Source organism: Lutra lutra, chromosome 6 (assembly GCF_902655055.1).
Source record: "Lutra lutra chromosome 6, mLutLut1.2, whole genome shotgun sequence".
Classification (NCBI taxonomy): domain Eukaryota; kingdom Metazoa; phylum Chordata; class Mammalia; order Carnivora; family Mustelidae; genus Lutra; species Lutra lutra.
The window spans coordinates 66,841,565-66,869,126 of record NC_062283.1 but is presented as its reverse complement, the minus strand read 5'-3'; the positions used below and the strand labels follow the sequence as shown (position 1 = coordinate 66,869,126).

At 39.1% G+C, this 27,562-nt stretch overlaps 1 protein-coding gene across 1 annotated transcript in view; it reads right to left on the bottom strand.

The window, feature by feature from the left end:
- Positions 1–385: 385 nt before the first annotated feature.
- The window catches only part of GLO1 (glyoxalase I), a 32,055-nt gene continuing 4,878 nt past the window's right edge, over positions 386–27,562 (bottom strand). Inside the window, exons 2-6 of the mRNA XM_047735020.1 lie at positions 9,735–9,817; positions 7,034–7,174; positions 6,222–6,289; positions 5,236–5,325; positions 386–1,889 (exon numbers count right to left, since the gene is read on the bottom strand). Coding sequence (XP_047590976.1) covers positions 1,801–1,889; positions 5,236–5,325; positions 6,222–6,289; positions 7,034–7,174; positions 9,735–9,817 — 471 coding nt within the window. The 3' untranslated portion in view covers positions 386–1,800. The remainder of the gene's footprint in view (positions 1,890–5,235; positions 5,326–6,221; positions 6,290–7,033; positions 7,175–9,734; positions 9,818–27,562) is intronic.

Genomic DNA, 27,562 nt, shown 5'->3' with positions numbered 1-27,562 from the left:
TCTTCCCACCTTTTCTACACTTACTTATCCATAGAAACTATCTGCTTTGCAGGACAGACAGAATTACAGTTTTCCAGCTCAGATGAACCTGCAAGCCCTTTCAAATCATTGCAGGCTTTTTTTCTTTTTCTTTCTCAAGATTTATGTATGAGATAGAGAGAGAAAGAGGGGGGGGGGCATATGAAAGTAGGGGGAGGGGCAGAGGGAAAGAATCTTAAAGCAGACGCCCCACTGTGTGTGGAGGTCACTTGGGGCTCAATCCCAGGGCCCATGAGCTCAGGACCTGAGCTGAAACCCAGAGTCCGATGCCCAACCAACTAAGCCACCCAGGTGCCCCACTGCTGGCCTTTTTAAAAAGAATTTGCTGGTCAGTTCACAAATTAAACACAGTCTTATCTGAAAATTTATTTTCTTTCAGTCTGTAAGTACTGCTCTTTGTTTGAATTGCTCACATAATCCATTCCACCCAAAAAGGAAATGTCAAGTGCTTCTAGCAGGGGAAACAGCAGTCAGCACAGCCTATCCAAAGGTCTTCCGCTAGAGTCTACAGAAAATCTAAATGTTAGGTAAACCACCAACCAGATGTTTTTGTTTCTCTGGGCCACGAGATTGTCAAAATCGGTTTGATTTTTTTAAAACCCATCAAATATCAATCGTGGCAAGGAAGACCACTGAGCTGATTCCTGATAACTAAGTAATGTTTTTGCTGAACATCATTTATCCTAAATGATTACTGACATCAGAAAGACATTAGGGAAGGGGCTCTTCGAGTAATGAAGTAACACAGGCATGGCTTGCCCAGGGATAAGCAGGTGTCCCCAGAACCACTGTCTACTACAGACTTCCTCCGCCGCTCCTTCCCTCATCCTGGTGCTCGGGCCCTAATGCTGAGAGGACAACATTCAAACTCACTGACGGTTTTCACAGCAGAGGTGAGTGGAGGAGGTCTTGTGAGGTACTAATTTTTGAAGTACAATCTTAATACTAAAAATGAGAATCAGGTCTCAAGTATTTGAGCCCATTTATAATACTGCCTTAATTCATTAAAGTTATTTTCCATGTCTAGCCTGCCTTCTTTCTCACAGGATAGAGGATAGCTGGGAGGATTAAATGAGATACAGTGACAGCCTAGCCCAGTCCCTGCACACCAGTAAATATTCTTCCCATCTACCGCCTCATCCCCAAATAAAGAGGTTAGTCCTTGAGCTTAGAAAGTACTTTGTAAGTAAGAAGAAATTAGCTTTTTTATCAACATCCTTGTCAGTCTGATTCTGACTTGCTCCCAAGACTACCTTCTCTTTTGTGAAATAAACACTTTATACTATTTGAAGGATACATGAAGTTTCATTTTTGTTCAGTGTTCTTTACTTTTCGTTGTGAAAAGGTATTTCTGAGGAACTGAAACCCCAGAAGGTAAACACAACAAAAACTTGTTAATTTTTTTTTTTTTTTGGAGAATGATGATTCAAAGGCAGACTTGTTGAGAAATCATATATAGGAGAAAGAAGACAAATGCAGCCTCTGAAGGGAACTGTTCTAATTATTACATAAAAAAAGTAAAGTTATTTAACTACATTCAAGGACATAAGACAAAGCACTACTTTAAAACCACAATGACTGAATTATTAGGTGAAAAACATAGGCTGAAATAGAAAAGGGGAATGGACTTCAGAATAATCTGAATTGGGACAATGATTCTTCAGTCCTAGATGTTTCTGTTGTCTATCTTGAATTACACCATTTCCTTTTTTACCTCCCACAAGGTCTTCACTGAAATCACAAAGCAGTATTCTCACAGAACTAAATAATGGTTGTCATTTTGTTAGGATTCAAAATTTCAATCCAGTAGCCATCGGGATCTTGAATAAATGCCAGACCTTTCATTTTACCTGTAAGATGAAATGAATTTAATTATAAAAGAGACTTTTTAAAAATTTAAAATTAAGAACATTTTTTATTAATCCAAATTTTAATTTGCATTTTAAAAACTACATTATTTTGCTTATAGTTTTAATTTTAGACAATTCTATTGTCAGCGTTGCCCAAATGCATGCATTTCAGAATGACTAACATAGTTACCTTCTACACACAGCTGGGAACCAACTCTCCTGAAAGAAACTCTGTAACTGGCTGCAGTTTTAGGCACCAGATTTTTACTTCACCTTCATGATATAGTTCATGCTACCCGTTGAGTAATCACAGAGATTGTCTTATTTTATTAAGATTTTATTTATTATTTGAGGGGCACCTGGGTGGCTCAGTTGGTTAAGCAACTGCCTTTGACTCAGGTCATGATCCCAGGGTGCTGGGATCAAGCCTTGTGTCAGGCTCCTTACTCAGCAGGAAGCCTGCTTCTGCCTCTCCCTCTGCCTGCTACTCCGCCTGCTTGTGTTCTCTCTCTGTCAAATACGTAAATAAAATAAAAGATTTTATTTATTATTTGAGAGACAGAGTGCGTAAGCAGGGGAGGGGCAGTGGGAGAGGGAGATCTTAAGCAGACTCCATGCTGAGCACAGAGCCGAATGTGGGGCTCAATCTCAGGACTCTGAGATCATGACCTAAGCCCAAACCAAGAGTCAGAAGCTTAACTGAATGAGCCACCCAGGCACCCCAAGATTGTTCAACTTTAAAGAGGAAAAGAAAACAGGTGTTTGAGCAGGTAGCATGGCATACCCACACAGCCGAAAGACCCAGAGGCTTGGGTCCTAATGACTTCTTTAAACACTATTCTAGGTCACTCAAGCTCTGTCAGTCTTTCTCCTAGGAATTCATAACTGGGATTGAGAGGCTAGTTGGCCTAATAGTAGAGTTGTTTGCTTAAATGGAAAAATGTGACCTCAGCAACTATTTTGGGACCAAGATGCTAAATTAGTCTGACTCCTATCTCTCTCTGGCTCTTTTTCCCAAGATCAACCCCAGAGGAACATATATGGAAAATGGAAGGGAAAAAAAATGAGAACTAGGGTGGTGACTGGGGAGAGGAAGAAGTGGATTGGGGTAACTGTTTTAACCTGGTCCATGTGGAAATGGATCGTTTTGGCCTGGACCAGAAGGCAGTCTATCATGGCTGTGGGAAAATAAACAGAAGGGGTTTTGTTAGTTTGGCTCTTGCTCCTCCCAGTGTCTTGGGCATCAGCTCCTGCCCCCACATTAGGGGAGGTTCAAACGACAGGTTCAGATGCCCTCAGGAGTAAGTAAGGGTAGTACAGAAGACTTCTGCCCTTGAGAAACTGACAGAAACAGGTGAAAACCAACTGATCTCCCCAGCCTTCACTTTCCACACAATCACAGTTAGGGAATGACCACCTCAGAAGAAGGGTCTCCTGCTTCCTCTCTGAGGGACAGAGAGGAAGAAGATGTGACTGAAGAGGTGTTGTGCAGAATGCAAGGATTTAACTCTTGTCAGGTGCCTAGGGATCTCTGCGGGGCCCATCTTCCTGAGAGCATGGGGGCTGTTAAAGACTGGGGTCTAGCCTCCCCCCATTCACACTGCCTGATGCACCAGAATAGTAATAGTTGCAATGACAACAACTCCTCAGGTATCAAAGTGACAAGAATTTGAGGAACATAACCATAAAACAAACAGTGGATGACAGATTCAAATAGAAGAACAAATATTAAACCAATGGCCCAAGAGCTATTAAAACATGTAAAAGTGATGAATGGTATGAACTATTACCAATATGAAACAAGAACAAGAAAATGTTTAAGGAACTGAGCAAAAACTAGGGATCAAAATCATTATAGCTGAAATTCAGAGTACAATAGATGAGAACACAAAAGATGACTATCAGAACGGATAGGAAAAAGAGGAAAGATTAGCTAACTGGTATGCTAGTGTGAGGAAATCTCCTAGAATAAGAAAAAAGAAATAACACATATAACAAAAGCATCCAGAGTGAAACAGAAGATAACCTGAATCAGCCGATTTTTCAATAGCAACATTGGATAGAAAAATAAGACCATGGAGTTGTATTTTCAAGATCAAAAGAAAATAAACCTAAGATTTTATATTCAATAAAACTGTCATTCAGATACAAAGACATGGGTCTGAGGCTTACAAAGCTTCAAAAGTTTTGCCTCACAAAAAACCCTCTGAAAACAGTTTTGGTTGAGATACTTAATAGAGGGACAGAAAAACCCAAAAGATGCTCTAAGAGCTACACAGAGAAAAGGACTTTGATATATATATTAAAGAAAAAAAAAAAAAAAAGCCAAGGCCAAGGGTACCTGGCTGGCTCAGTTGGTAGAGCATGCAACTCTTGATCTCAGGATTTTAAGACTGAGCCCCAGGCTGGGTGCAAAGATAACTTAAAAATACGAAATAAATAAATAAAAGCCAAGGCCAAATAAAAAGGAAAAATAAATCAGTAATATCCTGGTCTGGGAGGGTATCTGGATATCAAATCTCTTTTTATTTTTTTTTTAAGATTTTATCTATTTATTTGACAGAGAGAGACACAGAAAGAGAGGAAACACAAAGAGGGGAAGTGGGAGAGGGAGAAGCAGGCTTCCCGCTGAGCAGGGAGCCTGATGCGGGGCTCGATCCCAGCACCCTGGGATCACGTCCCGAGCCGGAGGCAGACGCTGAACGACTGAGCAACCCAGGCGCCCCTGGATACCAAATCTCTTAATTGAAAAAAAAAGGATTAAAATGAAATGTGAAATGCTTCAAATAAAAATTGAATTAATATGCTGGCAGAAACAGATCTAAGTAGAATAGTTACAATACATATAAATCCAATAAAATCTAGATATGTACATTACTATTTCTAGACAGATACCTAAAACATAAGGACATGCAATGGTTATAGAAGAATAAAAATGAAATACCAGCCATTTACTAAGGAGATGTGGTGTATTTATATTAAAATCAGATTAACATGGGCCTTAAGGAACTTATTTTGGGGTGGCTAGGTACACCCTGAAATAGTGAGAATCAGTGGCCAGTGAGAGAATATGGTAAGGTCAAAGGGTAGGGAGAGAGCCCAGGTTTCTGACGGCTCTCCAGACTGTGTCTAGTCCCCTGTGAAGCCACCTTACTTGCTGTTTTAGTTCCCTAAGATACCCAGGTATTTTTCCAAGAATTCTTTTGTTTTCCTTAAGCTGGCTGAAGCAGACTTCCTCAAAGTTACTTGCAAGCAGACGGATCTACTACAACGGTACTCTCTGTGATTGCTTCATGTACATTAGTTAACTGAGGAGAGGCCAGGAGAAAGCAAGCAGCAGACTTACCATCATCAGGTCTCTTCACAAATTTGACTCCCAGTTCTTCAAATCTTTTACAAGCACCATGTACATCAGGAACAGCAATTCCAATGTGACCTTCGGTGGCCACCCCCAAACAAGGTGGGCAGAAGGAAGAAATAATTACTGCAGGGTATCCAAGGGCCACAACTAGCTTCCAAAACGAGTTTGTTTCAAAACATAAGGCACCTGAAAACTGACTGAATCAAATAAAGTTCAAAACTTGTATTAAAAAACAAGACTCTAAGTCTAACTGGCTGCGTATAATAAGCTAATTAGTAGCTCGGACTTATACATTATCTCAAATAAGCCCAATATTGGGCTCACGTATAGTTCAATCTGTTAAGAATAACTATGGAGAAAGAGTAGTCATTTACTCATATTTAATAGGTTTGCTGGGGCCACTGACTATATAGCAGCCAATTTAAGTCTGCAATCCTGTTATCTTGACTGAGAGATTCTAGATCAGGGTAGAAGTGTATGCTAACAGAAAGGGGGATTATTAGCAACCTTGGTTTTAGTTTTTTAAATTAAAAAGTCTACTGGAAATATACTCCTGAGACTGAGAAGTGAAATCATTGTGAGAGTAAATGTAGGGTTTAGATGGAGACTATGAAATTAACTCCTAAATAAAATTTTTATGGAAAAATAAAACAGCCATACTCCTAAGAGGTTGATTATTCTTTTTTCCAAAAACACATATGTACCTTTATGTTTATTGCAAAATTACTTACAACAGCCAAATTTTGGAAATAACCCAATTGTCCATCAATATTAATACATATACATACAATGGAAAAGTGAAATTCTGCCATTTGCAACAACATAGACAAAGATCTACAAGCACAATGCCATGCGAAACAAGTCAGTCACAGAAAGACAATACCACACGAAGAAGCTGATTATTCTTAAAAAGTGCCCAACGCACAAATCACACAAATCCATGTATATAACACGGGAACAGGCCAACATACCGAATCCTCGAGGGTCTGAGTTGCCACTGTGGTAACTCTGGGTCTCATCATCTTCTGTGCCCCAATTGCTACAAAAGGAGGGAAAACAGAATTACAAGTGACCTGTAGAACAGATATTCTGCTGCAATAATCTCTTTGAAATCTTGGCATGTATGTATGCGACTTCATATGCTTGGTTTCATCTTTGCTACTGTAAATATTTAGGTTTCAACTATAGAAAAGGCAAATGGGAAAATGTGATTTTAATTAGACTAAGGAGACAATAAAACCAGGCATCTGGATAACAATAACGATAACAGTAGCAACTGTCATTTATTATACTTTATAGAGGCTATTTATTTGATTTCATCTATTTGATCAAATAGATCTATTGAGTCTATTTGATCTATTTATTTATTTGATCTCATTAAAATATCTTCCAAACAGCTCCATGGGCTAAGAGTTGAGTCTCCATTTCATGAATGAGACTGCCACCAAAGGAGGAGACAACGTGTTCAGGGTCACAGAGCTGTCTCATCAGAGCCAACACTCATGTCTAGGTCTGTCTGATTCCAGAGCTGTTTTGAATCAGGGACACACTAAATCAAAAATCCTGAAGTAAATGCTCTTTTGCTAGTTGTTCCAAAGGACACAGAAACAACATAAAGAATAAAACAGCATTCCTAAAATGCCGGAATTACAAAGACCTTAAAGACTCAAGCTGCTACAAATGCAAAGTGATTAGGCAGACCTGGTTTGAATTAAGCTTGTAAGTAAGGAAAAAAGGTTTATAAAAATGCAGACTATACAGAAAGATAAAAACTGATACTCACTGTGTCAGTTCAAGTGTAGCTTTCCTGGAGAATACCCATGCTATTTTTTCATCTTTATCTTTTGGGATGTCATTCTTTTCCTCATAAGCCAAGAAATAGAGTGAGAATTTCATAGTGGGAAAATCTAATTTTTGGAGTAGCCTGAAATTAAACAACAAGCCAAAATCAATTAACAACAGGAAAGGCTGACTCATATTAAAATCAACATGACAATATTCAAGTTTTACTAAGAATAATATGAAACCCATTTAATAGGAAGAGCAGTAGGAAATCAATGAAAATATCTCATTAAAAAAATTCATCTGTAAATATCAGTGAAATAAAAAAGTTTTCACAAAACAAACTTTTATAATTCTTCAAACATAATGAAATTTAGCTGGAATTATGGTACTTGTTTAAGTGGCAAAGGTATCTTCAAAGAAAATTTTGTCCATTTTTGGTAAAAAATATGATGCATTTCCTTATTGTTCTTTCAGATATATGACATTCAGTTAAGTCAAATATCTTATTATGCCAAAACTCCTAGGAAAAGGAAGTGAGGATAGGTGGTAAGAGAGAAGGAAGGACAGATGAATGTCACAAAAGATGTGAATGTCAACGATACAGTGGTTAACCATATGAAATACTACAGAAAGGTCATACAATATTGAGATTGTAAACAGGTGACTAGACATGGAGAGGTCCCGAGGGCAGTTTCAGCAGCATGGGGCAGCAGATGCCATACGGCCCTGATGGAGATGAGGGAAGGTGAGCAAGGATGGTTGACCTACATAGATGATGGATGATGATGGGAAAGAGAGCAGAGGGAAAGAATTATGCTAGAATAAAGATTTCAGCTTGTTTGTAGGTTGAGGGAAAAGAGCCAGTGGAAAGGAAGAGACTGAGAAGAGACGAAGAGTGAATGAACTACCATCCTAAAGTTTTCAAAAAGATGGTTGAAGGGTGCCTGAGTGGCTCAGTGGGTTAAGCCTCTGCCTTCGGCTCATGTCATGATCTCCTGGTCCTGGGGTTGAGTCCTGCATTGGGCTCTCTGCTCAGCAGGGAGCCTGCTTCCTCCTCTCTCTCTCTCTGCCTGCCTCTCTGCCTACTTGTGATCTCTGTCATATAAATAAATAAATTCTTAAAAAAAAAAAAAAAAAGATGGTTGAAGAGGTGCCTGGGTAGCTCAGTCAGTTAAGCGTCTAACTCTTGATTTCAGCTCAGGTCATGATCTCACAATCAGAAGATGGAACCCTGCACTGGGCTCCACACTGGGCATGGAGCCTGCTTAAGACTGTCCCTCTCTCTTCCTCGCCCTCAGCCCCTCCCACGGCCAAAAAGATAGTTCAAGTCATGGCCTATAAATAAATTTAAAAAGTATACCATTATTCTGCAAGGAGTAGGGTAGAATGAGGATGGACACAATACAATTTCATTTAGATTATTGAGGACTAAATGCTCAAAGATAACCTTATTTTTAATCAATAAGAGAGAATGGTTGAAGCCTATCTAGCAAATGGAAGGTTTCTAAGCTCTTTTAATTATCACTGCTATGTAATACACCTTGGCCCACTGAGACCCAGCACTTACTTCCCACAAGTAAGATTTACGCAAACATGTTTATAATAAGGTCATGAAAACTATCTCTGCACCTACTAAAGCAGACTGCACAAGCCTTGCACACCAATCAGGTGGGAACTAGAGCAAATGAACCTGTTGTAACCCGCTTTTCTCAGCGAGCATATCTTTCAGTATAATGTCAAGTTGCACCCCATTTGGGGGCTCTTGAAAAACAAGGTCAACACTGGAGCCAATCAGATCTGTATTTGAATTCCCCCTCTACCACGTGCCCATTGTGGCATTTGGGGCCAGTAACTTAATGTCTTTAAACTCTGGCTTCTTCCTTCATCTGTAAAATGGGGAATATAAACAGTTTTGTGAGCTACTGTGGAGACTGAATGAAAAACATGTAAACTGTCTGGCAAATACTGAGTGTTCAATGTATTTGTTTTACTCTGTCTTTTACATATGCTGTAAACATTTGCTAAACTACTTTTTCTGGAAAGAACTATAACAAACTGCTAACAGCAGTTATCATTGAGGACAAGGACTGGGAAAAGGAGGCGAATGCTTTTATTTTATATTTTTCTGAACCGGTCAGATTTTCTAAACAAACATATACTGTATTACTTGAATTTTTCTCTCAGTGTCAATGGAGGCTATCCAGGCAGTCAATTCAAAATCATTTTATTCTTTAAGTATCTATATTGTCAAAAACAAAGAAAAACCCCTCATGTTATTCAGGGAAACTAATCAAGAAAAATAAACAAATATGCTTTGAGGACTGCAAGATCAGTGGATACTACCTATTCAGGAAAAGAGAATACATCCCATAAAAATGAGACAGGTGGCCAATTTTAGGCAAACTCATTCATTTTCTAAGTAATGCATTTTTATAACTCTATCTTTTCCAAAGTAAATAAGAGGCTGTAACATTAAAAGGATCTGAACATACTAAGGATCAAACAACTCTCAGAGAGAAGGGAGGGAGAGAACACCCAAGTACTCGGCCAGTGAGCCCAGTCCAGACACCTGGCCAAAAGGACTTCTGTGATTTCTGAAGAAAAGCTTAATCCATTTTTTAAACGGATCTGGAAACAATTCCAGTATTTGCAAAGTTATGCATTTAAACATTACAGGCGCCAGTAAATAGTTTACTTACGTCATTCCAAGAATTCTAGTATAAAAATCCAATGACTTCTTAGGATCCTTAATTCGTAGCATGGTCTGCTGCAACAGAAAATCCTAAGGAGAAAGAGCACATATCAAACAGGTGTGATGTCTGGCACTTGTTACCAACGTTAATCAAGCTTTCCACTGGAGGATACAGTCTGCCTCTGTAACACAATGATTCAGAAGAAAGCAACTTTGTCCCCTCAGCCTTGCTTAGTCCCCACACCTACCACTTACACTGCCTACAGGTCTCTGCCCAAGGATGCTTCTGGTCATGAGAGCAGGCCCCTGTGTGGGGCAGGCCCAAAGGGCCAGGGAGGTGGTTCACACCCTCCAAATAACTGACAGTGGATAAAAACCCTGGCTCCCCTGGCCCTTAGTGGGACAATTCCACAGCATGTTCCACCCAGTCATGCAGAGACGTCCCTGCAGGATGACAGTCCAGTCACCCTCATGGGTAATCCACTTCCACATACTCTTTATTGCATTCTCTAAGAGCCTGCCAAATAAACTACTTACAACCAAATACGTCCAGTCTGCTTTTGGACAACCCAAAATGAGAAACTGATGTTACAAATAAAGAATTTAATTACTGTAAAATGTGCTAAATGAATGCATAAAATGCCTTTCCAAAACTATTGGTAACCATAGCAAGAAGTTACTCACAAGATCCTAGACTACTAAAATAACTGAAAGCTTAAAAAGTTACTGTCTCGGGACACCTGGGTGGTTCAGTTGTTAAGTGTCTGCCTTCGGCTCAGGTCATGATCTCAGAGTTCTGGGATCAAGCCCCACATCAGGCTCCCTGCTCGGCAGGAAACCTGCTTCTCCCTCTCCCACTCCTGTTTGTGTTCTTTCTCTTGTTGTCTCACCCTGTCAAATAAATAAAGAAAATCTTTTTTTTTTTTAAGATTTTTATTTATTTATTTGACAGAGACAGATCACAAGTAGGCAGAGAGGCAGGCAGAGAGAGAGAGAAAGGGAAGCAGGCTTCCTGCTGAGCAGAGAGCCTGATGCGGGACTCGATCCCAGGACCCTAAGATCATGACCTGAGCTGAAGGCAGCGGCTTAACCCACTGAGCCACCCAGGTGCCCCAATAAAGAAAATCTTTAAAAAAAAAAAAAGAAAGTTACTGTCTCTAACACCACTGTGAAACTGTCCAATTTACAAATCAGGAAACAAAAGGCTTGACATGACCAGAAGAAGGTATTTTAATTCATGGAGTTAAGATTATTAATGGCATTAATAATACTTTGCCATCATTTGGTACAGAAACTATGAAGCATTACTATTTATAGGTATTAATATCCCCATTTTATAGATGAGAAATACACCTGAGGTGATTAAATTGTCTTCTAAGTTCAGGTCTCTTTCTACCATAGATGCCTTCCAAACTATGAGTCCGTTCACTACATTTGTGCTTCCTAACAGATTTTTTCCTGTTATACCCACAGCTTGACAAACAGGCCCGAAAATTCTGAACTCTCCCTTTGCAGACATATAGACATCTCTCCCGTGGAACTCTCCCGTGGAACTCACATCATATAAACACAAATGTATTTTATTCATTCAGCATCATTAGAAAGTATTTTTCTATCTTGTTAAATTTTTTTTGAAGATTTTATTTATTTATTTGACACAGAGAGAGATCACAAGTAGGCAGAGAGGCAGGCAGAGAGAGTGGGGGAAGCAGGCTCCCTGCTGAGCAGAGAGCCTGATGGGGGGCTCAATTCCAGGACCCTGGGACCTTGACCCAAGCCGAAGGCAGAGGCTTACCCCTCTGAGCCACCCAGGCACCCCTCTATTTTGTTAAATTTTTAAGTGACCAAAAGGTACTCTTATTTTAGGCATTATCTTAATAAGTAGATCTCAATGAATATAATAATTTCATTCTTCATTCACAGCTTATAATCATATATAAGGCAGTTGGCTCAGAAATAACATGTTTCTAGAATACTTGGCTTGCTTTTCTCAGCCAGGTACTGCACTCCTGAAGGTCTTAGTTTCAGCAAGAACTAAAAAAAGGAAAAGCAGCTCCTGACATCCAGGTCACAATGAGGTCTTGGCTTTACCCATTGAAGAAAATCACAAAAGCACCTATTAAGTCATGCTGTAATTGCAGTGAAGGGAGATCAAAATGCAGCAAATACAATTTAACTTCATATTCTTGGTTAGTGCAGATTAAAACAAAGTTTGAACTTTGGTAAGTGGGATCTATACACAAGTGGTTAAAACTACCCGAAAAATATCAGTTACTATTGCATACACAAAACCTCAGCTATCTAGTTATTTGCTTTAAAAATGTGTGGAATTTCCTTATTTTCATGATTCAGGGACATTTCTATAAATATGAATTATTGTCTTACAATGTAATATAGGAGCTCCTGGTATATTTACTGCTACTTTTCCTATATTGAGATGGTCCCTGGAACTCCTGTCTTTATTTTACTCTTTTAATGAGTTTTTTGTCCCCTCACATACCATTAAGCTATTAGTTGTCAATTCTATCAGCAAAACTGTCCTTTTATGGACATAAAGCTAATGCTCGCTTAGGCAGCACATACTAAAACTGGACATAAAGCTAATTTGCCTAAATTCTTTGATTCTACACTTCTCACTATCCGTTAGCACCCTGATCCCATCAACCCCTCCTCCCACCCAGACTTGTTGGTACCTTTCTCTCTCACCTTGTCCCCTAAAATCTATTCTTGAGGAAATTTTTAAAGTTAATCTAGTTCACTCTTCCACTCAAAAACCCTGAGAAGGCTCCCCATTTCACTCAGAGTTAAAGCCAAAGTCCCTACAAGGGCCCTCGATGGTTAGCCCTGGTTGCCTCACTCACCCCTTCTCCTGCCTACTCACTCAACTCCACTGTTATCTTCAGCAGGTCACCTAGGCCTTTGCTGGAAGGCTCTTTGCCTGGAGCCACTCCTCTTCTCTGTTTTTAAAAATCTTTATTCATAAGTAGGCTCCACACCCAATGTGAGGCTTGAACTCCTGACCCTGAGATCATAAGAGTTGCAGGCTCTACCAACTGAGCCAGCCAGGTGCCCCTCCCCACAGCCACTTCTAATCTTTTTAACTCTGCTCAAATGTCATCTTCCCAATGAGGCCTTCAACTGACTACTGTAACTCTCCACTTACCCCTTTTTTTTCATTTTCTTTTTCCATAGTACTTGTCACCATGCAATATGCTATTTACTACATTTATCTTTTATTGTTTTTCTTTCCCTATTAGAATATTAACTCCATAAGGACAAGAGCGTTTGTTTTGTTTACTGATTCACCTCAGAACGGAATTTGGCACAGAGTAGATTCCCAATAAATATTTGTTGAATGAGTAAATGAACTTTCACTATAATGTTTCTTTACAATCAAGCTGCATCCAACATTACCGGAAAAAAAAAAAAATCATTACACTTAACATAGTAACTGCGTGCCAGACACTGTTCTAAGTGATTTACAGAAATCAACTCATAATCTTCACAACAACCCTATGAAATATGTATTATTACAACGCCTACTCTCTCTACTGAGAGAGTAAGCGTCAGAGAAAAAGCAGTCTGGTTCCAAAGACCTTGCTTTCAACAACCTTGGCTAAACTGCCTCTAACCAAGAAATAGACAGAGCAAAACAGAATATCGTGAATGCTGCTCTAGGGGGAGGAGTCAAGATGGCGGAGAAGTAGCAGGCTGAGACTACTTCAGGTAGCGGGAGATCAGCTAGATAGCTTATCTAAAGATTGCAAACACCTACAAATCCAACGGAGATCGAAGAGAAGAAGAACAGCAAATCTAGAAACAGAAAATCAACCACTTTCTGAAAGGTAGGACTGGCGGAGAAGTGAATCCAAAGCGACGGGAAGATAGACCGCGGGGGGAGGGGCCGGCTCCCGGCAAGCAGCGGAGCAACGGAGCACAAAATCAGGACTTTTACAAGTCTGTTCCGCTGAGGGACATCGCTCCAGAGGCTTAACCGGGGTGAAGCCCATGCGCGGTCACTGTGGCCTCAGGTCCCGCAGGGTCACAGAAGGATCGGGGTGTCTGAGTGTCGCAGAGCTTAGAGGTATTAGAACGGGGAAGCCAGCTACAGAGACAGAGCCGAGGAGTAAGCTCTAAGTTCGGGGTTACCTTGAACCGGTCGCAGTCTCGGTCAGCTCGGAGCGCGGCCGGACGCAGGGTGACAGGAGTAAATCAGCGCTGTTCTCTGAGGGCGCACTGAGGAGTGGGGCCCCGGGCTCTCGGCTCCTCCGGGCCAGAGACCGGGAGGCCGCCATCTTCATTCCCGTCCTCTGTAACTCTACCAAAAGCACTCAGGGAACAAAAGCTCCCGAAAGCAAACCCGAGCGGATTACTCAGCCCGGCCCCGGGTAAGGGCGGTGCAACTCCCTGGGGCAAAGACACTTGAGAATCACTACAACCGGCCCCTCCCCCAGAAAATCAACAAGAAACCCAGCCAAGACCAAGTCCACCTACCAAGGAGTGCAGTTTCAATACCAAGGAGAGCAGCGGAATTCCAGAGGAGGAGAAAGCAAAGCACGGAACTCATGGCTTTCTCCCCATGACTCTTTAGCCTTGCAGTTAATTTAATTTTTCTTTTTCATTTTTTTTTCTCGTCTTCTGCTAAATTTTTTAAACTTTTACCCTTTTCTTTTTTAACGTTTTTTAACTAGTTTATCTAATATATATATATATATATATATATATATTTTCCTTTTTATATTTTTTCTTTATTGGTTTTCTTTTTTTAATTGTTTCTTTCTTTCTTTTTTTCTTTCTGAACCTCTTTTATCCACTTTCTCCCCCCAAACGATTTAGGATCTCTTCTGATTTGGCTAAAGCATATTTTCCTGGGGTTGTTGCCACACATTTAGTATTTTACTTGCTCCTTCATATACTCTTATCTGGACAAAATGGAAAGGCAGAAAAATTCACCACAAAAAAAAGAACAAGAGGCACTACTGAAGGCTAGGGACCTAATCAATACAGACATTGGTAATATGTCAGATCCAGAGTTCAGAATGACGATTCTCAAGGTTCTAGCCGGGCTCGAAAAAGGCATGGAAGATATCAGAGAAACCCTCTCGGGAGAGATAAAAGCCCTTTCTGGAGAAATAAAAGAACTAAAATCTAACCAAGTTGAAATCAAAAAAGCTATTAATGAGGTGCAATCAAAAATGGAGGCTCTCACTGCTAGGATAAATGAGGCAGAAGAAAGAATTAGCAATATAGAAGACCAAATGACAGAGAATAAAGAAGCTGAGCAAAAGAGGGACAAACAGCTACTGGACCATGAGGGGAGAATTCAAGAGATAAGGGACACCATAAGATGAAACAACATTAGAATAATTGGGATTCCAGAAGAAGAGGAAACTGAGAGGGGAGCAGAAGGTATATTGGAGAGAATTATTGGAGAGAATTTCCCCAATATGGCAAAGGGAACAAGCATCAAAATCGAGGAGGTTCAGAGAACCCCCCTCAAAATCAATAAGAATAGGTCCACACCCTGTCACCTAATAGTAAAATATACAAGTCTTAGTGACAAAGAGAAGATCCTGAAAGCAGCCCGGGAAAAGAAGTCTGTAACATACAATGGTAAAAATATTAGATTGGCAGCAGACTTATCCACAGAGACCTGGCAGGCCAGAAAGAGCTGGCATGATATATTCAGAGTACTAAACGAGAAAAACATGCAGCCAAGAATACTATATCCAGCTAGGCTATCATTGAAAATAGAAGGAGAGATTAAAAGCTTCCAGGACAAACAAAAACTGAAAGAATTTGCAAATACCAAACCAGCTCTACAGGAAATATTGAAAGGGGTCCTCTAAGCAAAGAGAGACCGTTAAAGTAGTAGATCAGAAAGAAACAAAGACAATATACAATAACAGTCTCTTTACAGGCAATACAATGGCACTAAATTCATATCTCTCAAAACTTACCCTGAATGTTAATGGGCTAAATGCCCCCAATCAAAAGACACAGGGTATCAGAATGGATAAAAAAACAAAACCCATCTATATGTTGCCTACAAGAAACTCATCTTAAACCTGAAGACACCTCCAGATTTAAAGTGAGGGGGTGGAAAAGAATTTACTATGCTAATGGACATCAGAAGAAAGCAGGAGTGGCAATCCTTATATCAGATCAATTAGATTTTAAGCCAAAGACTATAATAAGAGATGAGGAAGGACCCTATATCATACTGAAAGGAACTGTCCAACAAGAAGATCTAACGATTTTAAATATCTATGCCCCTAACGTGGGAGCAGCCAACTATATAAACCAATTAATAACAAAATCAAAGAAACACATCGACAAGAATACAATAATAGTAGGGGATTTTAACACTCCCCTCACTGAAATGGACAGATCATCCAAGCAAAAGATCAACAAGGAAATCAAGGCCTTAAATGACACACTGGACCACATGGACATCACAGATATATTCAGAACATTTCATCCCAAAGCAACAGAATACACATTCTTCTCTAGTGCACATGGAACATTCTCCAGAATAGATCACATTCTCGGTCTTAAATCAGGTCTCAACCGTTATCAAAAGATTGGAATCATTCCCTGCATATTTTCAGACCACAATGCTCTGAAGCTAGAACTCAATCACAAGAGGAAATTTGGAAAGAACCCAAATACATGGAGACTAAACAGCATCCTTATAAAGAATGAATGGGTCAACCAGGAAATTAAAGAATTGAAAAAATTCATGGAAACAAATGATAATGAAAACACAACAGTTCAGAATCTGTGGGAAACGACAAAGGCAGTCGTGAGAGGAAAATATATAGCGGTACAAGCCTTTCTCAAGAAACAAGAAAGGTCTCAGGTACACAACCTAACCCTACACCTAAAGGAGCTGGAGAAAGAACAAGAAAGAAACCCTAAACCCAGCAGGAGAAGAGAAATCATAAAGATCAGAGCAGAAACCAATGAAATAGAAACCAAAAAAACAATAGAACAAATCAACGAAACTAGGAGCTGGTTCTTTGAAAGAATTAATAAGATTGATAAACCCCTGGCCAGACTTATCAAAAAGAAAAGAGAAAGGACCCAAATAAATAAAATCATGAATGAAAGAGGAGAGATCACAACGAACACCAAAGAACTACAGACAATTATAAGAACATACTATGAGCAACTCTATGCCAACAAATTTGACAATCTGGAAGAAATGGATGCATTCCTAGAGACATATAAACTACCACAACTGAACCAGGAAGAAATAGAAAGCCTGAACAGACCCATAACCAGTAAGGAGATTGAAACAGTCATCAAAAATCTCCAAACAAACAAAAGTCCAGGGCCAGATGGCTTCCCTGGGGAATTCTACCAAACATTTAAAGAAGAACTAATTCCTATTCTCCTGAAACTGTTCCAAAAAATAGAAATGGAAGGAAAACTTCCAAACTCACCTTGATCCCAAAACCAGACAAGGATCTCCTCAAAAAAAAAAGAAGTACAGACCAATATCCTTGATGAACACAGATGCAAAAATTCTCGCCAAAATACTAGCCAATAGGATTCAACAGTACATTAAAAGGATTATTCACCACGACCAAGTGGGATTTATTCCAGGGCTGCAAGGTTGGTTCGACATCTGCAAATCAATCAATGTGATACAACACATTAATAAAAGAAAGAACAAGAATCATATGATACTCTCCATAGATGCTGAAAAAGCATTTGACAAAGTACAGCATCCCTTCCTGATCAAAACTCTTCAAAGTGTAGGGATAGAGGGCACATACCTCAATATTATCAAAGCCATCTCTGAAAAACCCACCGCAAATATCATTCTCAATGGAGAAAAACTGAAAGCTTTCCGCTAAGGTCAGGAACACAGCAGGGATGTCCGTTAACCCCCCTGCTATTCAACATAGTACTAGAAGTCCTAGCCTCAGCAGTCAGACAACAAAAGGAAATTAAAGGCATCCAAATCGGCAAAGAAGAAGTCAAACTATCACTCTTCGCAGATGATATGATACTATATGTGGAAAACCCAAAAGACTCCACTCCAAAACTGCTAGAACTTGTACAGGAATTCAGTAAAGTGTCAGGATATAAAATCAATGCACAGAAATCAGTTGCATTTCTCTACACCAACAACAAGACAGAAGAAAGAGAAATTAAGGAGTCCATCCCATTTACAATTGCACCCAAAACTATAAGATACCTAGGAATAAACCTAACCAAAGAGACTAAGAATCTATACACAGAAAACTATAAAGTACTCATGAAAGAAATTGAGGAAGACACAAAGAAATGGAAAAATGTTCCATGCTCCTGGATTGGAAGAATAAATATTGTGAAAATGTCTATGCTACCTAAAGCAATCTACACATTTAATGCAATTCCTATCAAAGTACCATCCATTTTTTTCAAAGAAATGGAACAAATAATCCTAAAATTTATATGGAACCAGAAAAGACCTCAAATAGGCAAAGGAATATTGAAAAAGAAAGCCAAAGTTGGTGGCATCACAATTCCGGACTTCAAGCTCTATTACAAAGCTGTCATCATCAAGACAGCATGGTACTGGCACAAAAACAGACACATAGATCAATGGAACAGAATAGAGAGCCCAGAAATAGACCCTCAACTCTATGGTCAACTCATCTTCGACAAAGCAGGAATGAATGTCCAATGGAAAAAAGACAGCCTCTTCAATAAATGGTGTTGGGAAAATTGGACAGCCACATGCAGAAAAATGAAATTGGATCATCTCCTTACACCACACACGAAAATAGACTCAAAATGGATGAAGGATCTCAATGTGAGAAAGGAATCCATCAAAATCCTCGAGGAGAACACAGGCAGCAACCTCTTCGACCTCAGCCACAGCAACATCTTCCTAGGAACATCACCAAAGGCAAGGGAAGCAAGGGCAAAAATGAACTATTGGGATTTTATCAAGATCAAAAGCTTTTGCACAGCAAAGGAAACAGTGAACAAAACCAAAAGACAACTGACAGAATGGGAGAAGATATTTGCAAATGACATCAGATAAAGGGCTAGTGTCCAAAATCTACAAAAAACTTAGCAAACTCAACACCCAAAGAACAAATAATCCAATCAAGAAATGGGCAGAGGACATGAACAGACATTTCTGCAAAGAAGACATCCAGATGGCCAACAGACACATGAAAAAGTGCTCCACATCACGCGGCATCAGGGAAATACAAATCAAAACCACAATGAGATATCACCTCACACCAGTCAGAATGGCTAAAATTAACAAGTCAGGAAATGACAGATGCTGGCGAGGATGCGGAGAAAGGGGAACCCTCCTACACTGTTGGTGGGAATGCAAGCTGGTGCAACCACTCTGGAAAACAGCATGGAGGTTCCTCAAAATGTTGAAAATAGAACTACCCTATGACCCAGCAATTGCACTGCTGGGTATTTACCCTAAAGATACAAACGTAGTGATCCGAAGGGGCACGTGCACCCGAATGTTTATAGCAGCAATGTCTACAATAGCCAAACTATGGAAGGAACCTAGATGTCCATCAACAGACGAATGGATAAAGAAGATGTGGTATATATACACCATGGAATACTATGCAGCCATCAAAAGAAATGAAATCTGGGGCGCCTGGGTGGCTCAGTGGGTTAAAGCCTCTGCCTTCAGCTCGGGTCATGGTCTCAGGGTCCTGGGATCGAGCCCCACATCGGGCTCCTTGCTCATCAGGGAGCCTGCTTCTCCCTCTGCCTCTGCCTGCCATTCTGTCTGCCTGTGCTTGCTCTCTCTCCCTCTCTCTCTCTGACAAATAAATGAAAAAAATAAAATCTAAAAAAAAAAAAAAAAAAAAAAAAAAAAAAGAAATGAAATCTTGCCATTTGCGACGACATGGATGGAACTAGAGGGTATCATGCTTAGTGAAATAAGTCAATCGAAGAAAGACAACTATCATATGATCTCCCTGATATGAGGGAGAGGAGATGCAACATGGGGGGTTAAGGGGGTAGGAGAAGAGTAAATGAAACAAGATGGAATTGGGAGGGAGACAAACCATAAGTGACTCTTAATCTCACAAAACAAACTGAGGGTTGATGGGGGGGGGGGGGGTTGGGAGGGGGGTGGGATTATGGACACTGGGGAGGGTATGTACTATGGTGAGTGCTGTGAAGTGTGTAAACCTGGTGATTCACAGACCTGTACCCCTGGGGATAAAAATATATGTTTATAAAAAATAAAATTAATAAAAAAAATATATATGCAGCCTTAGGTTTACTGCAGCATTATTTACATAGCCAAATTATAGAAGTGACCCAAGTGTCTGTCCATCAATAGATAAATGGATAAAGAAGATATATATATAGATATCTATATATCTACAGATCATCTATCTATATATCTATATATCTTAAGATATCTATATCTATATAGATATATATAGATATCCACACACACAGGAAAATTACTCAGGCCCAAGAAAAGAATGACATCTTGCCATTTGCAACAACATGGACAGAGCTGGAGAGTATAATGCTAAGTGAAGTAAGTCAGAGAAAGACAAATACCACATGACTTCACGCATCTGTGGAATTTAAGAAAGAAAGAAAATGAAAAAAGAAAAAAAGACAAACCAAAAAACAGACTCTTTTTTTTTTTAAAGATTTTATTTATTTATTTGACAGAGAGAGATCACAAGTAGACGGAGAGGCAGGCAGAGAGAGAGAGAGAGGGAAGCAGGCTCCCTGCTGAGCAGAGAGCCCGACGCGGGACTCGATCCCAGGACCCTGAGATCATGACCTGAGCCGAAGGCAGCGGCTTAACCCACTGAGCCACCCAGGCGCCCCAAAAAACAGACTCTTAACTGTAGGGAACTAATGGTTACCAGAGGAGAGGTGGCTGGGGCGATGAGTGACATAGGTGATGGGGATTAAGAGTATAATGAGTATGGAGTAATGTATAGAATTGTTGAGTCACTATAATGTACACCTGAAACTAACACTATATGTTCACTATATTGGAATTTAAATACATAAATAAACATATTAAAAAAAATAGGCTATTTAGATTAATTACATCTTAAAAGTAATACTAAGCCTCTAATTTTATTAAACATAAATTCTATTAACATGGCTATGTACTAAAACTATCTAAATTCATACATATAAATGAATATTAAAATGAACTTTTAAAAAGTCTATACATCGTGGGGTACCTGGATGGCTCAGGTGGTTAAGCATCTGACTTTGGCTCAGGTCATGATCTCAGGGTTCTGGGATATACTGGTTCTGGGTACTGTGTATCATGCTCCCTGCTCAGTGGGGAGTCTGTTTGTTCCTCTCCCTCTGCGGCTCCCCCTGCTTGTGCGCTCTCTCTCTCTGTCAAATAAATAAATAAATAAATAACATCTTAAAAAAAAAGTCTATTCATAGTTAACAAATACCGTATTGAATGTATACTTGAGAGTTGTAGGAGAGCAGATCCTAAAAGTTGTCAGCACATACACATAAAAAAAGTAACTATGTGAGATGATCACATTAACCTTATTGTGGTAGTTGTTTTGCAGTATATGTGTATCAAATCAACATGGTGTACACCCTAAACTTATACATTGTTATATATTGATTATATCTCAATAAAGCTGAAAAAATAGTTTTCAAAAAAGAGAGAAAATGGAAAAATACAGTATTGTTCCAACTAAGAAGAATCATATAATAAACAAATTATTTCCAAGTAAATGTGTAGATGAAATACACACTCCAGGGGCGCCTGGGTGGCTCAGTCGGTGAAATGTCTACCTTCCGCTCAGGTCATGATTCCAGGGTCCTGAGATGGGACCCGGGAATCAGCTCCCTCTCCCTCTGCCACATCCCCTGCTTCTGCGCGCTTGTGTGCACACTCTTTCTCTCTCTGTGCCAAATGCACAAAATCTTTAAAAATATATATATACACTCTAATGCCATTTATAACCTTAAAAGAAGACTATACATGGCAAAAAAATTAAAGGTATATTCAATATTAGTGGACTTATTCATGAAAAACAGGCTTATGAATCCTTTGCTACAAAAATGTTATTTGGAGGATATAAAAAACAAGCAGAGCTTGCTTTTTTTTTTTTTAATTTTTTTTTTAAGATTTTATTTATTTATTTGAGAGAGAGACAGTGAGAGAGAGCATGAGCGAGTAGAAGGTCAGAGAGAGAAGCAGACTCCCCGCAGAGCTGGGAGCCCGATGCGGGACTCGATCCCGGGACTCCAGGATCATGACCTGAGCCGAAGGCAGTCGTCCAACCAACTGAGCCACCCAGGCGTCCCCAGAGCTTGCTTTTTATAAAAGGCTCAAGTTATTCTATGCTAATAGTTTGCTTTTTATCACCGGCATATTCTGTCAGCTCTGTACTTCTGGTAAACACCTGAATGATCCTTCCTCAAAAAGTCCCTAAAAATGAGTGCTTGTTGCTATGGTTCTAAAACATTATTTAAAATAAACATATTTTGGGGGCGCCTGGGTGGCTCAGTGGGTTAAAGCCTCTGCTTTCGGCTCAGGTCATGATCCCAGGGTCCTGGGATCGAGCCCCGCATCGGGCTCTCTGCTTAGCGGGGAGCCTGCTTTCCTTCCTCTCTCTGCCTGCCTCTCTGTCTACTTGTATTCTCTGTCAAATAAATTAAAAATAAATATATAAATAAATAAATAAACATATTTTGTGTTTTAAAAAAGTAGGACTTACATTCATGTCCTGTCTCATCAGGCAATTCTTAACTTTGTCTTTTCCTTTTCATGCTCTAAATTTGGAAAATGAAAGTCACCTTTTATATCTAAACTATCTTTGGGTTTTCTGGGATGGGTACTAGGTAATAACAAAGATTTGCTCCTTTGCCTTATAAAAGAGTAATCAGGCTTTGGGAGAGCATTGTCCAAATTTAATTAGCTCAAAACTACTTTGAAAAAAAATTAACAGTACAATCAAGGATGTTTCTAGTGCACATCTTATGTGTCTGCCCTATCATCCTGACAAAAATGTAAAGACGGGACAAGGATGTGAAACTTGGTTAAATCTTCATTTTTTTTTCTTTTTAACCTATGGATGTTCAATTGCTCCAGCACAATTTGTTGACAAGCCTATCCTTTCTCCACTGAACTGCGTTCACACCTTCACTGAAAATCTGTAGGGTGTATTAGTATGGGTCTATTTCTGGGTTCTCTATTCTGTCCCACTAATCTGTGTCTTCTCTGCCGATATCACTAAGTAGTTATTACTGTAGCTACATAGGAAGTCTCAAAAGCAGATAGACTGATTCCTTCCATTCATTCTTTTCAAAATTTAGTTATTCTAGCTTATGTGCCTTTCCCAGTTTTAGAATAATCTTACCTACCAAAAAAAAAAGGGGGTTTGTGTTAACTATGTGTATCAATCTGTAGAGGATTGACATCTTTACTATGCTGAGTCTTCCAACGATGAACACAGTATGTCTCTCCACTTATTTAATCTTTATCAGTACTGTGTAATTTTTATCATATAAGTCTGATACAGGGTGGATCTATACCTAAGAAATTTTTTTGAGTAATTGGTGCTCATGTGTTTTCTGCTAATATGCAGAAATAGAATTGGTATTTATATGTTTATCTTCTTCCTGTTCTGTGATGTCAATGAACTCACTTATTAGTCCTAGAAGAGTTTTTTATAGATTCCTTAGGATTTCCTATGTACAATTATGTCCAAACAGGGACAATTTCATTTCTTCCTTCCAATCTGTATGACTGTTACTTCCTTTTCTTACTTTATTGCACTGGCTAGAACTTCTAGCAGTAGACTGAATAAGTGTGGTAAGAACAAATATCCTTGTCATTTCCCCTAAATTAGGGGAAAAGCACCACCATTAAGTACAATGTATATTTTTCATAGATGATCTTTATCAAGTTGAGTAAGTTCCCCTCCATTCCTATTTTTTTCTGAAAAAAAAAAAAATTTTTTTTTGAAACATGGATGGTGTTGAATTTTGTCAAATCTATTTTTTTCTTCTTTACCTCTAATATAATGATTACTTTGATTGATTTTGAATACTGAACTGGATACTGGAATAAACCCCGCTTGGTCATGGTAACTTTTTTTTATTTATTGCTAGATTATATTTGCTAATATTTCTTTTTTTTTTTTTTTTGGAAGATTTTATTTATTTATTTGACACAGAGAGAGAGAGATCACAAGTAGGCAGAGAGGCAGGCAGAGAGAGAGGGGGAATCAGGCTCCCCACTGAGCAGAGAGCCCGATGTGGGGCTCGATCCCAGGACCCTGAGATCATGACCTGAGCCGAAGGCAGAGGCTTAACCCACTGAGCTACCCAGGTGTCCTATTTGCTAATATTTCATCAAGGATTTTTACCTCTACAGTCACAAGGAATATTAGTAATTTTCTTTTTTTGTACTGTCTTCATCTGGTTTTTGGTATCAGAGTAATACAAGCTTTATAAAATGAATCAGGTAGAAAACAAACAGAGTTGATGGGAGGAGGTGTGTGGGCCAATGGGCTAAATGGGTGACAGGTATGAAGGAGGTACCTGTGATGATGAGCACTGGGTGTTGTATCAAGTGATGAATCACTAAATTCTACTCCTGAAAACAGTATTACACTATGTTAACTAACTAGAATTTAAGTAAAAATTTGAAAAAGTACAAACATTGAAAAAAAAATCAAGAAGTGTTCCTCCTCTTCAATTTTTAAAGGGATTGTATAGAATTGGTGTTCGTTTTTCTTTAATGTTTGGGAGAATTCTCCAGTGAAATCATCTGGGCCTTGAGAGATCTTGTTTGGAAAAATCTTAATAACGAATTCAATTTCCTTATGTTATAGAGCTATTCACATTATTTATTTCACACGGGTAACTTACAGTGGTTTGTGTTTTTCAAGGAACTGGCCCACTTCATGTAAATTGTCAAATTTACATGTACAGAGTTGTTTTTAAAATTCCCTTATTATCTTTCTGATGTCTGTAGTGTGCAGTGGTATCTCCTATTTCATTCCTAATATTGGTAATTTGTCTTCTCTGTTGTCAGTGTTGCTGCAAGTTTATCAATTCTATTGTTTTTTTCCTTCAAAGAACCAGCTTTGTTTCACTGATTTTCTCTATTTTCTGTTTTTTATCTCGATGATTTCTGCTTCTTATTTCCTTCCTTCTACTTCCTTTGGGTTACTTTGCTCTTCATCCAGGTTCTTGAGGAGGGAACTCCAATTACTGATTTGAGACTTCTCTTTTCTAACGTATGCGTTTAGTAATATAAATTTCCCTCTTAGCACTGTCTTAGCTAAGATTCCTTTCTTGTTTTCATTCAATCTTTTTTTTTTTTTAAATTTCCCTTGAGACATCCTCTTGATCCACGAATTTAGAAAAGTGTTATTTAGCTTCCAAGTGTTGGGAGCTTTTCCTGTTATGCTTCTGCTGCTCATTTCTAGTTTGATTCTGTTGTGGTCGAAGAATATACTCTGTCTTATTTCAGTAATATTAAAGTGTCGAAGTTGGTTTTGGGGGCCCATGACATGGTATGTCTTGATATACATTCTAATGGGCACTTGAAAACAGAAGTGTATTCTGTTGCTTTTGGGTGGTGTTCTTTAAATGTTGATCACTTGTTTACTGATGGTGTTGTAGAGTTTGTCTACATTCTTGTTAATTTTCTGTCTAGTACTATCAGTTGTTGAGAGAGGAGTATTAAAATCTTCAACTACAAATAGGAACTTTTTTCTCTTTCTCCTTTCCATTAAATCAGTTTTTGCTTCTTATTTTCTTGCAGCTGTTTTTTGTGTGCAGACATTTAGGACTGCTACATCTTCTTGATCAACTGATCCTTTTATCATTATATAAATATACTTCTCTAACTATGATAACTTTCTTTGCTCTGGAGTCTACTTTATTTGGTATGAAGACAGCCATTCCTGCTTTCTTTGGATTAGTGTTTCCATAATAATCTTATTCCATCCTTTTAACTTGCCTCTTATTATATTTGAAGTGAGTTTCATGCAGACAGCATATATTTGAGGCATGTTTTCATTTTCTTTTATTTCAGTTATATTGAGATACAACAGACATATAGCACTGTGTTAAGTTTAAAGTATAGAGCCTAATGACTTGACTCATGTATGCTGTGAGAGGATTACCACAATAAATTTAAATAATTATCTCATACAGAGATAAGTTAGGGCATGTTTTAAAATCCTCTCTGCTCATCTCTAATTGGTGTATTTATACCTAATGTAATTACTGAAATACTAGGGCTTAAGTGGTTATTTTATTTACTTTTGCTTTCTGTCAATTTTTTCTTTGCCTTCCTGTAAGTTAGTAGAACATTTTTTATAATTAATTTTGACTTTTCTGTAGTGTTTCCTCATGTACTCTTTGTATAGCTTTCTCTAGGCATTCGCTAAGTTGTTCTAGGCATTCAAATATATATAAGTTATCACAGTCACTTGGTGTCATTGTTTTATCAATTTAAGTGAAGTACAGAACCTTACCTCTCTTTACATCCCTTTACTCTCTCCCATTTATAATTATCTTAAAGTATTTCCATTGCTGGGGTGGGGCAGAATTTTAGATTCCCCATGTTTCTCCATTAATAAATCCAGTGGCAAAAGCTTATTATTGTCTGGTGAGACAAAAGTCATGGCCTCCTATTCAACTTTCTCTCATCCCACCCTGGCAGCGGGATAATGGACACCTCATTGCAACCTGTTTGGTGAAGACTAGGCTCCCCACCCAGCCTTTGCCGGCACAGGCTGGGATGAAGCCACAGTTTTTTCTGTGGTGTTTGGTTGTAGCCATTACTGTCTAAAAGTTTTCTGCCTTATCAGGAAACACTGCCTATTTCCTGGTCCTGTGAATGGAAAGCAGATTTTCATGGGGTTTGGTTTGGTTTTGTCTGCATCCACTGACATTTCTATAGCTCCAAGTTTGGGCTAAATGAGGCAAAAATAAAACTTGGGGAAGCTGGCCACCATGTTGCTCCTAGGGTCTGCCTTCTAGGTAGGCCCCTAGCTAGTCTGCCTTCTTCTCTCCACCTTTTGTTGTTTTCCTATGTTTATGTTATATAAAATGCCTAGAGTATTTAGCTGTACCTAACAGGAGGAACAGGGAAAAGTATGTGTACTCCATGTTCCCAGAAAAGTGTCCAAATTGATTTTATACAATTGCCCCAACAATGAGGTACGTTTGGTCACCATATGCCTCTTTCTAATGATGAAGACACTCATCTCTCCAGAACTGTTGCCAAGGGGCTCTGTACAATATTCCATCTTATTCAAAATCGAGATCAGGATCTCCACTGCCTCCACCACCTCCAGTCTTCAGACAAGAAAAGTTTCAAACTTGTATTAGCTATATTTTCAGAAATATTAAGATTTCTTTGGCCTAAAGTATGTGTTTTGGCCTTAGTAACAGTGAGGCCAACTCTCTTTGCAGCCCATCAACTCTCTTTCCCAATGAGTTTTCAAAAGTGTTGCATTACCCTCAGCAGAGTCTTCAACTCAACATTCAGACTCACAGGACAACCACAGGCTAAAATTTGGGTTTTGGTTAGAAAAACACAGCTTGCAACACAGCAGGGCTAGCTGTCCCCCTTCAGCAGGAGTACTTACAGAAGTCTGTACAGCTCAGGGGCAGGGAGTAGATCTGCACTGGGTAGGAGCAGCAATCACCCTGGTATAGAAGCCCTATGACCACAGGAACCAGTATCTCTAGTAGTAACCCCACCAGCGCAGCTTCCAGAATCTCCACAAGGGACAGTTTTAAGAGCCACTACATTCAGGGAAGCCCAAAGCTATGACTTCCTATTGGGTGTTGATAATTCTCCCTCCA